Genomic DNA, 17,083 nt, shown 5'->3' with positions numbered 1-17,083 from the left:
ACACACACACACACACACACACACACACACACACACACACACACACACACACTCTTACAGAAGTTCACACATATACATTTACATACAGTGCCTTGTCTTTGTAACCAAAGGGGGTTGCAAGGGGAGGTGTTTTGTAAACTATTGTTTGAAGTTTGTCAATAAAAGGCAGCGAGAGGAGGCCATCATCGGGGTCATTGTCGTGCTGGACACAGACGAGGCCTCCCTTGCGCAAGTAATGGATCGATCGACTGTCTTGTTTTCTTCATGATGAATAAGTCTCTAGAATTAGCGGGGTTTGTGGAAACACAGACCCAACAGTGTCGTGCCATATTAAACCATTATACACCTCAATAGTAAAATAAAAAATGTGTGTAAATTGCATGAATTAATATTTATTAACGTCTCTTTGTGACGTTATACTATGATAATGACTGCCACAAACAGCGTCCTCCTGTAACCATGGTTACGGGAGTTTGTTGCAAGAAGTGTTGTGAATCTCGCTGAGACAGGGAACCACTGAGAGCCTCAGATGAACCAATCAGTCAGATCGCTGTCTCCACTTCTCCTCCTTCTTCGTCCCCTTTGTTTTTTAAGTACCTCATATTGTTAGGATTCTTTAGCTAGTTAGCCATCACATTAGCTAGTTAGCATCACATTAGCTAGTTAGCATCACATTAGCAAACTGCTTCGGAGCACAGCTGTCGGAGTCGCGGGTTTTGTTGAATCAGGCGTTGGACCTGCTGGAGGAATGCTCTGCGATGATGGTGGAAAACAGCCGCCATTCAACCCATTTGAGAGCTTCAAAGAACTGGCTGCAGGTACGATTGAAAGTTTGACAACACCGACTTCCAACGCCGGCGCTGAAGCTAAAACACTGTTGATGCGTCTGTGATTTATTAGTGATCGCTCACTTGTGTGCACGTGCATGTAGGTGAACGCTCGCGGCATGACGTCACACAGCTCAGTTCCTTTCTGCTTTGATGTCACAGTACGTGCCTTTGATCTTGCAGCACGTGACCTCCACTCGAGTCCATAAATAAGGGTGAAACAGCGGGACCTTGCATTTTGCATTTTTAGTTGTCGTGCATTAAATGTACAGACCGCGATCTTCCCTTTCTGAAAGCTTTCTGAAAACGGATTTCCAAAGTAATTGTAGCGAAACTAAGTCGTTGACAAGGACAGAGTTCTTAAATATACCCCCTCTCTCTGTATCACTAAACAATTTTCAAAGCTATCTTTAACTAAGACAGAGCAAAGAGACGCATATTGAAAAACAATGACCAATCAAGCAGGTAGGAGTGATCCGGGAATCCTAATAGATGAGGAAGAAAACAGAAATGTACACAGAATTTGGTTCGAAATCTGTATGGAAAAACTGGTTAAGTGAGTGGTAAGAAAATCAGGCAGAGCCATCAGTGGGGAAGAAATTGAAACCATCTACAAGAAACTTACCAATAGAATCTGGGCTAAAGTCAAGGATAAATGTGAGGAAATTCCCTTAAAAAACATCCAAAAATGCCACAAGATGATTTTCAAAGCCTTCTGCAAAGAGTTTGAAGATGCAGAATCAGTTCTGCAAGCCTTGGACTTAAATCAGCCAATTGTAGACCAAATGATCGCTCAAGTTTTCATAGAGGAAGCAGCCAAACTATCCAAGACACCATGTTGCATAAGTCGATTTTTCTCATTTGTAGGTTGACTTTTTTCGCTCCTTTCTGTGCTGCATGCAGAGTTCCAACACAGATGACTGCGACGTGGGAGAACAAACCATTGTGTTTCAGAGCCTGATAGTGCCTGAAAACAAGCCTGAAAACGAGAAAAGAAATAGCAGTCATGCGACTTTGTGTTCTTGCTGTAACTTTAAGAACTGTAACTGCTCTGTCAACATTAATATAAAGTTGAGGATCCCAAAACTATTCACTTTAACGTAATGCAGAGAAAGACAAATAGACTTATGTATAGACATATTTCCACTGATGACAATTTAGTCATCAGCTGCTGCTTTAAAGGCAGTACCCAGCCAACATTTATATGTGGGGCCCATATGGTTTGGAAATGGGCTGAAAAATGGGCCCCATATAGGATTGTCCGCGGGTTCCGTAATGGCCCCCATATTAAATGCACTAAAACGCCCCAACTGGGAAAAGTACAGAGAAACCCACTCGGGCCCCATCTTTCAAGTTTTTGTGGGTACCATGTGGGTACCACATAGGCTACAAAGTGGGTTTTAAGTGGGATTGTCCGCGGGTTCCATAATGGCCCCATTTTATAAGCCCATCTCGGTGTTATATTGGTAAAATCTGGGAACTAAATGGATCCCAACTGGGCAAAGTACACAGAAACCAACCTAGGCCCCATCTTTCAAGTTTCTTGTGGGTACCATGTGGTTACCATATAGGCTACAAAGTGGGTTTTAAGTGGGATTGTCCACGGGTTCCATAATGGCCCCGTTTTATAAGCCCATTTTGGTGTTATATTGGTAAAATCTGGGAACTAAATGGACCCCAACTGGGCAAAGTACATTGAAACCCACCTAGGCCCCATTTTTCAAGTTCTTAGTGGGTACAACATGAGGAAAACATGAGCTAAAAAGTTGGAATGGCATTAGCAGGAGGTTCTGTATTTGCATCTTACTTCTAGTTTGAATTGACTAAGTTCTGGCACTGAGTGGGCCCCATGTAGTAAAACAGTCACAAAATCAGTTTTTCAGACGGCTAATACGGGTTCTGTGACACAAAGACACCAAATATATTAAAGCTGACCGCAAACAAAATCTAGTTTGTAAATAAAACCACTTCAAAAATCACGAAGGTACACAAAACAACATTTTTCACATTTATTTTGTCCAACAACACTGTATTCCAAAGTGCGTAAACGTTTAAAAACTAGAAATGTCAAACTACAGAAAAATTCCTTAGATATTTGGAACTGTAGCAACATGGGGAAAAAGTCAGATGGAAAACTCAAAAGCTTATCTTGAATCAGCAGGGTTTCTTTTTTTGGTTTTTTACAGAGCCGTAAGTCTATTTTGTACCCTTGCAGCCCCCGGTCCTCCTCTGTCTTTAGCTCCAGTGAACCACTTGGACAGAGCCTTCTCTGCTTCTTGCAAGTTGACTTTTGATGTTAAATAATTCTTCAGTGCCTCTGCAAATGAAGAAGAAGAAAAATGGGCAAGCCAAAGTAAAGTTAATCTTAGCTTACTTCATTTGGTGATGACTTGCAAAGAACAATGTTTATTTCACTTTATTGCCTCAAAAAATATATACAAATTGCATGATAACCAATCTCAGTTACACTTTCAAACACTTTATTAAAAAAGTTTAGTTTTCTAAAGTTCAAATGTCTCAAGTGAAACTAACTTACCATACACAACATTAAAAAGACGCAAATCTCTGAACTTTTTTTCCCCATGTCGGCCAAGCATGTTGTACTCCACAGCCAGCTCAGGTGATATGAGGAATTTCATCATCCTTCTTGTGGCATCGTCTACACTTGTTTCCCCTGTATCTGCTACCATGGGAACCTGAGGGGAACATACAAAAAGGACAGATTAGATACTGGCATCTGGTTAGGATGCCTCCCTGGTGAGGTGTTTTGGGCACGTCCCACCAGGAAGAGACCCAGAACACCCAGGACATGCTGGAGGGACTATGTTTTTTGGCTGGCCTGGGAATGCCTTGGGATTCCCCCGGAAGAGCTGGGCCAAGTGCCTGGAAAGAGCGAAGTCTGGGCCTCTCTACTTAGTACCGGATTGGGTCGAGGGGCAGCAGCCTAAGCTTAAGATAATGGACCGGAATGGAGGATAAATGGACGCTTTACATATTACTTAATGTTTACTGTGTGGCGATAAAAAAAAAAAAAAATATGGTAGTAAACACAAGCTAAACTAAAAAAATTAATTGCGGTTCCTTAACCCTTTATCCCCAATAATTTTACCCAGTATAACTGGTAGGTCTGGTAGGTTTTTTCCTCTACTGTATACTATATGAATGTAATCAAGGATTAATAACAGAAAAAAAAAAGAAATTGAAATTTTGCCATTTTTACTAAAGGCAATCAAAATGTACATGAATAAAATTTTTAAATTAGTCAATTCAAATTAATAACTCTAAAACACTGAACAAAATCAAGTTTTTGACCCTGTGGTTTATTTTCGGACATCTCAGGTTTGGAAAAACCTGTCGCTGGCGACTTTTTGGGGGCTAAAGGGTTAAAATAAATAGGAATTGGCCAAAATTTGTATAAACTATGAAATAGCAGAACAAAAGTAAAAAAAAATCTTTATCTGTTATCAGAATCAAATATTTGATTAGAATAAAAAATTTAACTTTCTGGAAGATTTCTCGTTACATCTGTCATAAAAGTAATAACATCTCAGAACAGAAACATGATAGCAACAGAAAAATATGATAGCAGTGTGATGTGATGGTCCCTGGCCAGATTTTTACACATATTATAAGCCCTGTGACACAAAAACCACTGAACTCTGACACGCACAGACTGTTTTCCTTCGTGCTAATGAAGAAAAATGCTGGTCGGTCTGGTATATAAAAGGGAATTTATTCTTCCAGGACCTGAAGCTCCGTAATGCAGCCCTCCAACAGCCAAACCTATCTCTGATTGTCTTGATGCATGCTCAATCATCCAGGTAAGTAAATCTCCAAAAGTTGATTCTGTTCATCTGCAGCATTTTCTCCCACTGAAAATGCTACGTCCAGATGAACAGAATCAGCTTCTGGAGATGTTCTCTGATTGGATTGTTTAATTGGTGATTGACATGAAATTGACCAATCAGCTGAAAGGAAGAAAAATAGGGTCAAAATTTGGATGTGTAAGTATAAATCCACACACAGCCTGGAAAGCCGAGTGCAGAGTTGTTTGTAGCACCAATTCAGCCAGAGTGTAGCCAGATGGATTTTCCATCCATCCACACTGTAAAGTCTATAGACCAGCAAGTGATAAATTAACAGTGTTGTTGATATTTTCTAAAACAGTTGTATGCAATAGGAATTGCTGTTTATAGTCCTCCTGTATATCTGCATGTTGCCTCCCAATTAAAACCTGTGATAATGGAGATTCAAATTCATGTCATACCTATACCAACAGTTATCAAGCATCCGGATCGACCTTTACTGATATGCTTAAAGGAAAATTGTTATTTCCATGTATTTTCCTGTTCTGCCTTCAATTTTGAGGACTTCCCCCCACATTTCTAGTTGTGACAGTGCACCTACAACAAAAAAAAATCTGTTGAAAGAGCAATTTTGTAAAATAGTCTATTTTTGTATGCACAGTTTACAAATCTGTCCTGTACAGCATGGACTGATTGCATGCTAAAAAGTTGTTGCTTAAAAATAAAACAATAAATTTTTAATTAATAACATCAGCAGAAAACCTTGTTATTAATTAGAAGTACAATTTCTATAGAATACGAAACAACTCAGTTCATTTTTGATCATATTACACAACTAGTGATGGGATTTTCGTCTCTTTTTAGAAAGCCGGCTCTTTCGGCTCCCAACCGGCTCTTCAGCTTGTTTTGTTGCTTTAATTAATTTATTATTAACAACAATATAAAATTATGCACAAAAGGAATTACTAATGTAAAAAAAAGAAACGTGGTTTTATTTATATATGTTTGTATATAAATATATATGGTGGCCCCTAGAGACAAAGCATGTACAAACTCCAAAACCCATTTCTAGCATTAACTGAACTTCCAAAACAGAGCTATCTAGATCACTTAATTTACACAATTGAAATCATATGTGTATTGTTTGTGTATTTATACACAAGCACTCATATATATTCATAAAAAATTCCAAAAATTGTTCATTTACCTGTTATTACCACACACCAAATCCGGTCGTTGGTACTTCCTGGCTTGTGTAGTCACTAGGTAACAAAAGCTCAGCACTGTGCCTAGCATCCTGGAGCACTTCTGTTGTGTTTTGTACGTGCTTTGGAGTTTGTACGTGCTATGGAGTTTTTACGTGTTTTGGGGTTTCTACGTGCTTTGTCTCTAGCGGGCACCATAAATATACTTTTATTTATTCACTCCACATAAAATGTAATAAATAAATCATATAATACAAAAAACAACTATTTACATTTCAACTTTTAACTATTTAAATTTTCAGATTTTTCCTTTTAAACAAATTTAAAGTGAAACAACACAAAACACTGCAAACCACAACACAAATATAAAGTAAAATATGAAAACAAAAAGAAGATGCATATTCTCTGTCATATGGGCCTGCATGAATAAACTTTCTGAATCCTTTATCATCCGCAATTGAAAATAGTTGTGGATGATTACTATACCTTTCTAATGTGACATTGTTGTCCCTGGCTCTCTTTCTCTCTCTCTCCCTCCTGATCTGTTCCTGTGCTACTACGAGTGTAACTACCGCCCCTCTCCCTCTTCCCAGTGCAAAGCACAAGGCTCGCCTGCGGAGTGAAGCCGAAAAAAAGTGCGAGAGGGAGAGAGAGAGAGAGAGAGAGGGTGAGAAAAAAAAACAACCCACGTTTGTGTCATTCACTTCAAAGAGTCGGCGCTAAGAGCCATTTCGTTTTGACCAACACATCACTAACAACCATGATGAAAAACGCTCATCTGCTTCCATCACCATCAGCTGATTAACATTGAGCTGCTGCAGTCAACACCATCAAACTAATTTAGTGTTTAATGTTACGTTATTGACTGCTTTTATTTTTAGATCTTTACCAGTGCTTAAAGACTGTAGATGTTCACACCTGGTGTTAGAAAACTGAGTTCACAGCAGTATTATTTTTTACAGTTTTTGAATTTACACACTATAACGTTCACGGCAGTTTTTTTTTCTGTGCTTCTGCAACTGTTTCTTAGGTTTTCCTATAAGGTTTTTGTAATTAAAAAAATTTATATAATTTTTTTGGCTTTAGTGGATTCCTGCTCAGCTAACTCGGCCATTATGCACTACCCAGTAAACAAAATGGCTGAACGGTATCTTAAATGTCTGAACATGAGCTAGTCATACCATGTTACGAAATATTCATGTGCAGTGTAGCAAGCTCACCTTATAGGGGTGTAAAACATGAGGCGTATGAGGTGATTGTTTAAATTACAGGAGTAGATGCCTGCAGCTGAAACGGTTTTCTGATCTGAACGTGAACCTACTGGTCACGTTTACGGTAATGTTACCAGATATGCATTCTACTATAGGAAAACGGTGGTGGATCAGTGTGCAAAAAGCCCCCAAAAGAAACACACAGCGTCTTTAGCTCAAACACTGTCTGATCTCTTAGATACTGTGCTGTTCCATTAATTAATTAAGAGAGTGCAGCTGTTCAGATCAGATGGTGAAGTAGGAAAATGCAGAACATGTTACTATAGCTGAATGCTGTGTAAAATACTAATAAATGTAACTCCCATTTATGGCTTTTACTACTGTGGGGCTAAATAAAAAATTACAGACATAATGAAATCTGCTACAATTACAAAGCTTAAGTTTAAAACAATTATTATATATGAAGCATTTTTTTGCTCTTTTTTATATTCTTTTTTACTAGTAATGGACTCAATTTTATTATCAACTTCAAAGACCTATTAAACTTTTAAACCATTAAATCCAGGAAATTACGGTAGATGCCCGTAAATGTACGAGACCCTCTTTATGGCTAGTATCCCCAAATATTTAATAATCCTTTCTAAAAGTACACAAATTTTGTTCTTTTCAATTAAATAGTGCATGTTTAATGCATTCTTGAGCAGGTAAAAATTCCACTAAATTAGTTTTTGCATATTTTTAAGTATAATCAAATTTTTATAGTTTGCGAGTACCAGCTTGACTTGCTGATCTTTATCTCAGGAGGCAGTGGGTTTTTACCCTCTCCCCCTTTGGTCCTGTGCGTTATCGTTTAAAACTCGCTATCTGCATCTTTTGGCTCCAGCACGTCTTTATTGTTAGAGTTGTTGCTTGCTGTGTTCTTCTGCAGGGTGCTGATGATTCATTGTTCTGCTTCTTCTGATGGTAAACGCCTCTGGAAAGCCTGAATATGTGAGCGCGTCTGATTCATACAGAGTTCTGCTCTGCCCCCCCGGACTGATATATGCAGCCAGTGTGGATGTGTGTTATGTATCACTCACATGTTAGGTTCATTAGACTGACACAAGGGTGATGCACGGATGTTGGTGTTTTTAGGGCCAGGTGTGAAAGTGGAAGAAAGACAATTTCTTTTGAAATATTAAAAGAATGTTGGAAATTTGATCAGAATACGGTGAAAATGAGAGAAACAGATATTTTTCTCAGATCATTGTGTTAAATTGTCAAAATCCCCGTGTTCTTTAAGACTATCAGCTCTACTCTAAACAACCCTGAAAGCCTCTGCTGACACATGTCATCAGTTCCTTTCTTTCTTTGTAAACAAGGCCGAGTCTGTCAGGTCAGCAATAGTACTTCCTACAGATGACCCATCAGTGTTTATTCCATGACTGTAAACATGTTTCCATTTGTCACTTCAGTCTTTACTCTGAAATACAGGAAATGACATCATGGCTCAAAATCTTTGTCGTTCAAACAATTCTTTATTTAACAATATTTTAACTTTATTTAACAAAATACATTCAATGAAAACTTGAACAACAGAAAACTGATTTTTAATCCAACCACTGAAAAAAAAGGTAACCACTGAACACAAACACTACAGAAGAACAATTTATAAAGATTAACATTGAACTACAGGAACAGTTTGATTCATAGCCTCATTAGATCTTTAAGGAGAGCCGACCTGAACTCTGTGGAGCCTGATCTCCAGGGTTTAATATTTTAATTTATATTTAATTGTGTTGTGGTTTGCAGTGTTTTGTGTTGTTTCACTTTAAATTTGTAAAAGGAAAAAGCTGAAAATTTAAATAGTTAAAAGTTGAAATGTGAATAGTTGATTTTTGTATTATATGATTTATTTATTACATTTTATGTGGAGTGAATAAATAAAAGTATATTTACAGTGGCCCCTAGAGACAAAGCACATACAAACTTCAAATCACGTACTAACTCTGAAGCATGTACAAACTCCAAAACACGTAAAAAGACGTACAAACTCCAAAACACGTAAAAACTCCAAAACACGTAAAAACTCAGAAGAACATAAAAACTCAAAAAGGATCATCCGGTCGCTGTTACCCACCCAACATTTTGGGAGCGGATACAAGAGCAACTGCGTCCAGAGAGAATCCGTAAGAAATCCCCAAAGATCTGTATGAAAGATTTCTCAATGTGAAGATATTTTCTATTTTATAATTATTTTTTTGTTTTTCTTTTGCTCTGCACTTCACAGGTTGTCTCAAGACAGTCAAACTTCCCAATTCAAAGGTAAGATTAATGAGACAGAAAAAAGCAAAGAAGATGCATTACTGGATTCTGATTGGCTTGCAGCACAATCGAAGTGAGAAAGGTTATAGCTGGTGTAAAGGTACTGCAGATAAAAGCAGTGTGGATGAATAGAGGTTCTTTAGATACTCGGCTGTTTTCACATAATGTCATAGTTCTGGACCCGTGTCCAATCAGTTAATCACTCTCCCCAGTGTAAATACTCCCCTGGTTCCTCTACTCAGGTTCCAGTTTTCAACCTCGCAAGCAATTTCTAGTCTTTCCAGGCTTTTTTAGTCTCAAGGATTGTTTTCTGTCATAGACTGGGCATTTCTCACATTTCTCTCGCTTACTCACAGACCGACCTCGACCAGAAATATTAAACTTACACATACCTGCTGTTTCCACGTGCCAATTTAAAAACATTCGACACATTATTCATCAGTCAGACGATGGCCTTTTCACCCTGATTTTATTAGTGCAAAGATTTTACGGTTTATTTTTTAAGTCTGTCTGTATTCTGGTCTTAGATATGAAGAAGGCCAAAGGCCACTTTTGGTTGCTTTAAGGCAGGGTTGTCAAACATAAGGCCTGGGGCCCAGAAATGCTTTGGCAAAGACTAATCTGGCCCATTCGATAGCTTTGGAATATGTGGACGGGATAGATTTGGGATTTTTAACTATGTTTTAATAAGTTTTACAGCTTTTTCTCCTGATTAAGACTTTTTCTGCTGCCGTTCACAAAAGTAATTAAGTGACAGATAAATAATTAAATGACAGAAAAGTTCCTGTCTTGGGTCCAGATTGAAAAAGACAACAACTATTTCCTCTTTTTTATTTACTACAACATTTCTTCAACATGTAGAAAAACTGAAACTTCTTTTTCTTATATTAAGACATCTCATTAATTTTAAATGTGTAGTTTTACTTCTTTACAGTGACAGAAAGGAGCGTTTCACTAGTCTGGCCCATTCAAGATTAAATTGAGCTGCATGTGGCCCATGAAATAAAAAGAGTTTTACACCCCTGCTTTAGGGAATTATAAAATTTTCCATTTTTGGTGGGAAATTTTAAGTGACTCAGCTGGTCTAATAACATAATAGATGTATAAAATATGAAAATAACAGTCATTATAACAGTCATTTCATTGTTCTGTTCATAATAATCAGTGAAATAGATTTTTTTAAAATCTAGAACGTTAATGCGATGAATAAAAACTCGAGTGTGGTCTCTACTGATACGGCTGCTTGGCGATCCACACATGAGATTATGTCTTTAAACATGCTGATTAGCCATAAGTATCAAACCACTCACAGGGCAGGTGAATAACATTGATTACCTGATTACAGTGTAATAGGAACCCAACCTGTCAGCCTCAGCTACCCCCTCTCATTTCTGCAGTGTATCATAGTTATTAGGAGTTCAATAAATCCCAGCTCTGTTTACATATTTCCAAACCTTTTTAGAAGCATAACTACAGCAAAGTGGTGCATTGCTGTGTAACTGTTTGGTCAAAACTGTATGTTAGTCAATTACAAACATGAAACTTTAATATTTATAAGCTTGTTTTTGTATTATTATCCCACTGGGCTCGAGTCTCTGTGTTGCAGACATGTCCTGATCTCTTTCAGAGCTTGTCATCGCACTAAGAACTTTATAAACCTGCATCTTAACAGGGGAACTGATTGATTATCCTTCATGCAGCTCGTTTGCTGTTTAACCATCTGCAGGATCCTCTCACAGGTATGATTCAGACTGAACTCTGATACTAATGGTGTGTTTTTTTTCTGTATCTCTCCCTCTCTTCCTTCTATGTCACCCCAGGAGCTTGTATCTATGAAGGAGCGCTGCATGCGGTAGGTACACCAACTCCTTTTGTACTCTCCTACCTCTTGCCTAGCACCGCTTTAAATCTCCGTCCCTACTGTTCACAGAATCTGTTGTGTTTATATGGCTTAATGGGTCTTAGCTCGTGCATTATTCACTGGAGACTTGAGCAGGTTGGTGTGACTGACGTTTGAAGCTCTTACCTGTGTGTGTGTATTCGAGGATAGGCGGTACGAGGTATTATCGGTAGGAGTTGCTGCGCATCCTCTGTTGTTTGAGAAGTAGCTAAGAAGATGTGTCTCATCAATAATGCATAGAAGATCCTGGCTTTGTGTTTGATAATGGCGATGAAAGAGCGCGATGCAGGGTCACTAGCAAAGATGAGCTGCTGTCTCCTGCTGTGCTGCCAATTGAAGGTTAGGCTGTTCTAAAAAAAAAGTTTAAAAGAAGTTTATGATGAGCTTTGCTCTTGTGGTTCTGCTGGGTATTGGCTAACATCCAGCGCTTCGCTCTGAGGTGTGCTTCTGCTTTATATTCTTTAAACCCGGCTGCTGGTTACTCATATCTTTGCTTGAGAGTTATTTTAATGTTTAAAGTTGTCGTGTTTGGCTAGAGGCATCGGCAGATGAGGAGTGGTTTTGTTCCTCTGTGCAGGCAGCCGGGGGTTGCCCACAGATGTAATTTATATGATTATAAACTCAGACCAGCCTATTAACTTTTCCCCTTACACCACACGGGTGCACTCTTCTGATTTCAGTCTGTCTGCTTTATTCTGGGACCAGGTATTGATGAGTTCTTCACACTGAGACGCAGTGGGAAAAGTGGGTGATGTTGGGTGATGACTTTTGCAAGAGAGAACCATGGCGGTAAATCTAATAGACTCCAAAGAGCCAATCAACAGCTAAATTCTGAAACATATGGGCCAATCATGTTGCTTTACTAGCATTTACTAGCTTATAGTTTGTTTTTTTTAAACGCAGAAACTAGTCAACGTGGACCCAGGGCAGAGAAAGTCCGAACTCAGGATTACTACAGACTTCTGAATAGGAGGAGCCAGTGTTGTGCAAGCTGACCCTTTTCAAAAAGCTCAAAAATCTGCTTGTGTAGATTAAAAAGAACAATGTGGTGCCTGCAGTTTCTGATTATTGCCGGGGTCTTAAAAGCTTTCCCGTTTATGAAAGAACTTCAGAAACATAAGTTTCTGTTCAAAGTATCCAACTGTTGAAATTAGGTAAATTTATTCGTGTATAAAGTTTTGGGCTACTTTTATCTTTGGTAACAAGATTGAACGTTTGACCTTCTCGTTGCTTTTCTCCTTCACCTTCCTCCTATTAGCCATTGTTTTTGTGTAGGTTTATTCTTTTACTCTAATTTATTGGACTCCGTGTGGGAGTTTTCCAATATTTTGCAATAAACAAGCTCCCTGCATACAAAACAGTTGGAGATGAGTTCAGGGTATTCGTGTTGTGCTAGGGGTGGAGATGACCGTCTCACATTGATTTTCTCTGAGTCTGGAGGAGAGTTTTTGTGGCCTCAGTTGTAGGCTGCAAAGACCAGCATCGCTCTGACTCTTCTAACTCTGCCTGCCAATTGTTTACATATTTGACATAACTTCTGCTGTTGTGCCTCCAGGCACCTGCTGCGCAGCTCAAAATGCCTCGCCAGGGGCAGCTTATCCAATAGCTGCTCTGTCAGTCTGCATCTGCTTGATAACACAAGAAATTACAGCTTTCTGTCCGTCTGCCTTCCTGAGTGAGATTTCTGTGCTTTGACAGGCAGTGGACAGACTGCAGAGCTGTTTACTGTGTTTTCATGGCAAAAGAAGCTTGTCTCACCTTGTCCTGAACATCATCTGAATGTGGAGCTGACTTTTACTATTTTGAAAAGGCCATGCATCGCTGAGATAGCATGCTTTAACCAAGTTAATGAATTTATATGTATTACACTATTAAAATGACCCAGTAAGCATGCAGAATATACTGTAGAGGATTTCGTTTCCATGTTAAATCCTACATACTAGAGAAAAATCTAGAAAATAAGGTTAAAAATAAATAAAACTACAGTACTATTCGTTTTGCCCCCCCTTAAAAACAATCCTTAAACTTGTGCTATTGTTGTCAACGCATTGATTATTTTAAGTTTGAGTCCAACATGTAGCTTTTCTTACCACTCCAAACATTGTCCTGTTTACTCAGTCCTCATGCTGAGTGTTTAGAGCCACATATTCGTGCTCCCAAGTAACATTCGGAGATAAAATATCAGAATTTCAGGAGCTGGGCCACGCCTCCAAACTTGACCCTTCCAGTTCTTATCTATGTATCACCCCCGATTTCTACAAGCTGTTCTCGTTCTCATGCCCCACCCTCCCTTACATACAACAATCTTGTTTGTAAGGCATCTTAAACTGCACTGAATGTCACATGGTTGCTGATACGTCTCCAGGCCTGTGTAAGTGGGACCTACTGTGGGGAATAGAGTCCACCTACTAACTGCCCCCAAAATGAGAAACTTCAGTTTACAAAACAGACAAAAAGACAAACCAATTTACTCCTTTTTGAATTGATTTTTTTTATTCTTTTTTTTAATTTTTTTTAATTTTTTTAAAGAATCACAATCTTTTATTTCAGCTATAGAGAAATTCAATATAAGGATATGTTGTGTCGCTCACTGCTGTTACAATACAAATCAGTGGAATATATATGATAAACGAATGTGCAATGGTTACTCGTCGTGGTGTCGTCTGTTTCCTCCACAGAGCCTACAGATTTAACCATGTGATGATTAAAACCAGTGTGAACCACAATCAGGAAAACAATTTTGTGCTCATTGTCACTCATTTTTTGTTCCTGAACCCTGGAGCTGTCTTGACCTTTCTGCACGTTCACAGACAATTCTTGCTTTTACTCCTTTTTGCTCTCTATGTACTTGGACAAAACTTCCTCGAACTTGGATCACTGCTTCTCGCACATCTTGAGCTCCTTTTCAAGAGCACCAACTCTCTGCGGTAATTGAGAGGTTTGTTTCTTCTTTTCTTTTAGAGTGATTTCAAGTTCTTTCTGCACAGTAACGGCAGTCTGAGAGTATATCTCCCAGACGGCAGTCCTTTGAGCTCATCTACCCTCTGCAGGAGCTTGTCTCGGCGCTGCTCAGAGAGAGCTTCATGTTTAAACTTTGCTCCACTGTACTGATTTTCCATAGCCTTTAATTTAGCTGTGAGATTTGCGTTCTCCATCTTTAGTGTCTCCATGTCATAGAGAAGATGCTCTGCAGATTTAGAAGTGCTCTCCACTTTCATTTCTAACTTTTTATATTCTTTAGAAAACTGAGATTTCTCTTTCTTAACAGCTTCCTCAAGTTCTCTGCGAGCCGCTTTCTCTTCATCGAGATCGTTTTGCATAAGCTCCCTCTCATTTTTGAGAAACTCAACTTCGTCTCGCAGGGTCTGGTTTTCAGAAGACAGGTCCTGATTTTCGGAGGTCAGTCGATTCAGTTTTTGTGTTTTAGCGTGCTCCTGGGAGACAATGGAGTCGTAGCTCCTCTGGAGTGCAGAGTTCTTCTCTTGTTCTTTCTGCACAGTATCTCTCTCAGACTGCCGTCCTTTGAGCTCATCTACCACCTGCAGGAGCTTGTCTCGGCGCTGCTCAGAGAGAGCTTCATGTTTAAACTTTGCTCCACTGTACTGATTTTCCATAGCCTTTAATTTAGCTGTGAGATTTGCGTTCTCCATCTTTAGTGTCTCCATGTCATAGAGAAGATGCTCTGCAGATTTAGAAGTTCTTCTCCTGCAACGTGGAGGCAGTGGAGGCAGCGCTGTCACTTTCATTTCTAACTTTTTATATTCTTTAGAAAACCGAGATTTGTCTTCCTTAACAGGTTCCTCAAGTTCTCTGCGAGCCGCTTTCTCTTCATCGAGATCGTTTTGCATAAGCTCCCTCTCATTTTTGAGAAACTCAACTTCGTCTCGCAGGGTCTGGTTTTCAGAAGACAGGTCCTGATTTTCGGAGGTCAGTCGATTCAGTTTTTGTGTTTTAGCGTGCTCCTGGGAGACAATGGAGTCGTAGCTCCTCTGGAGTGCAGAGTTCTTCTCTTGTTCTTTCTGCACAGTATCTCTCTCAGACTGCCGTCCTTTGAGCTCATCTACCACCTGCAGGAGCTTGTCTCGGCGCTGCTCAGAGAGAGCTTCATGTTTAAACTTTGCTCCACTGTACTGATTTTCCATAGCCTTTAATTTAGCTGTGAGATTTGCGTTCTCCATCTTTAGTGTCTCCATGTCATAGAGAAGATGCTCTGCAGATTTAGAAGTTCTTCTCCTGCAACGTGGAGGCAGTGGAGGCAGCGCTGTCACTTTCATTTCTAACTTTTTATATTCTTTAGAAAACCGAGATTTGTCTTCCTTAACAGGTTCCTCAAGTTCTCTGCGAGCCGCTTTCTCTTCATCGAGATCGTTTTGCATAAGCTCCCTCTCATTTTTGAGAAACTCAACTTCGTCTCGCAGGGTCTGGTTTTCAGAAGACAGGTCCTGATTTCCAGAGTTCTTCTCTTGTTCTTTCTGGACATCTGATGCCCACTTGTTAACGTTTTCCTGCAGCCTTAAAATCATGGTGTCCTTGGCCTCGATATCATCCTGGAGCTTTTGGACTTTGAGGCGCAGAAACTGTATTTCATTGTTTTTTTCTAGGTTTTGTTTCTGCTGCTCAGTGAGACGATCCTCTAGTGCCTTAATATCAGCGGCCTCTGCATTTTCATTTCCATGTTTAAGTGAGGAGATCATCAGATCTTTGTGGAGTTTCTTGATCGTCTTCTTGTCCTCATCACTGTTAGCCATCATTTGACTAATTCTGGTTTTAAGGTCCTCAGTGCTGCTCCGGTATTCTTTCTGTGACTTCTTTAGATCAGCCACTTTTGTCTTCATGCGTTTCAGTTCTTCACGCTCTTTTTTCACAGCTTTTTCAAGACGATCATTTTCCTCTTGCAGCTTTTTAAAGGCTTCATCCTGTTGAGATTTAGCCTCTTTTTCTATTTCTAACTCCTTTTGGAGAGCAAGCTTGTCTTCTTCCAGTTGTTTGAGACAAGTCTGAGTCTTCTTAGACTTTTCAGGACCATCGTACTGTGGAAAGCGAAAACAATTATCGTGTTGTTGAATATGTCAAACAATTTGTACAGAATAGAAATATGTAGCTTTGTTCATAGTTAAATATTTATATTTTTCTAGCATGTTTGTTCAGTTTAAAATAAATTTGCCAAAGCAGGCGGTGGCTGGATGTGAGTAAAAAATTCAAACATTCTCATCAGGGTGTTTTCATTTTCTTAAGACAAGAGAATTGCCTTTAAATAATAAAGCAAAACAACTATTTTCTTAGCATGTGTCTTCAGTTGGTCATTAATGTGTGTGTGTGTGTGTACGTTGGGTATTCATATCTTGTGGGGACATCTTATTGACGTAATGCTTTCCCTACCCCCTAACCCTAACCATGAAACACACAAGGATATGTGCGCACATGCAGACACACACACACACAAACAAACCTCTCCAAAATCATATTCATATCCCATTTCAGAGTTGTCCACTGAAACAGGGTCTTCCTGAAAACCAGCAGCTCCCTCAGATTCCTCTTTGAATTCCTCTTCGAAGTGGTCGTGAGCACAACCAAACTTAACAGCAGCAGTGACGCTCAACTGATCCTCATACGGCTTTAATGCAGTTTTTTATATTAGTGGTTGTCTACCTCAGATTGCTCAATCAGTAACATTTTACTGTAGAGAGATCTGAACATTTTCAGATCAAAAAACACAAGACATCCCTTTGCTTTGCTTTCAAACAGCAGCTTTGAAATTAAACCCTCAGAGTGACACGAGGCTGTTATCCGTCGTGCAGAATCGATAGAAACTGAATGAAAGTGTGAAAGC

At 39.2% G+C, this 17,083-nt stretch overlaps 1 protein-coding gene and 1 long non-coding RNA gene across 2 annotated transcripts; one reads left to right on the top strand and one right to left on the bottom strand.

The window, feature by feature from the left end:
• Window positions 1-635: 635 nt before the first annotated feature.
• On the top strand, window positions 636-14,876 carry LOC308385881 (uncharacterized protein; the record flags this gene model as incomplete). The annotated part of the gene is made up of 4 exons (XM_080865075.1): window positions 636-818; window positions 9,319-9,353; window positions 11,174-11,205; window positions 14,522-14,876. The coding sequence occupies exons 1-4, from the start codon at window positions 749-751 to the stop codon at window positions 14,874-14,876; spliced, it is 492 nt and encodes a 163-aa protein (XP_080721201.1). The 5' UTR covers window positions 636-748.
• Window positions 3,044-6,399, bottom strand: LOC308385748. Its single transcript, XR_013969623.1, has 3 exons — window positions 6,325-6,399; window positions 3,364-3,523; window positions 3,044-3,144 (listed from the first exon to the last, which is right to left on the bottom strand). It is a non-coding gene; the product is annotated as an uncharacterized lncRNA (long non-coding RNA).
• Window positions 14,877-17,083: the final 2,207 nt, after the last annotated feature.

Source organism: Rhamphochromis sp. 'chilingali', assembly GCF_963969265.1.
Source record: "Rhamphochromis sp. 'chilingali' genome assembly, chromosome: 18".
NCBI classification, from domain to species: domain Eukaryota; kingdom Metazoa; phylum Chordata; class Actinopteri; order Cichliformes; family Cichlidae; genus Rhamphochromis; species Rhamphochromis sp. 'chilingali'.
The sequence above is the reverse complement of the archived record's forward strand: the minus strand, read 5'-3'. Positions and strand labels throughout refer to the sequence as shown.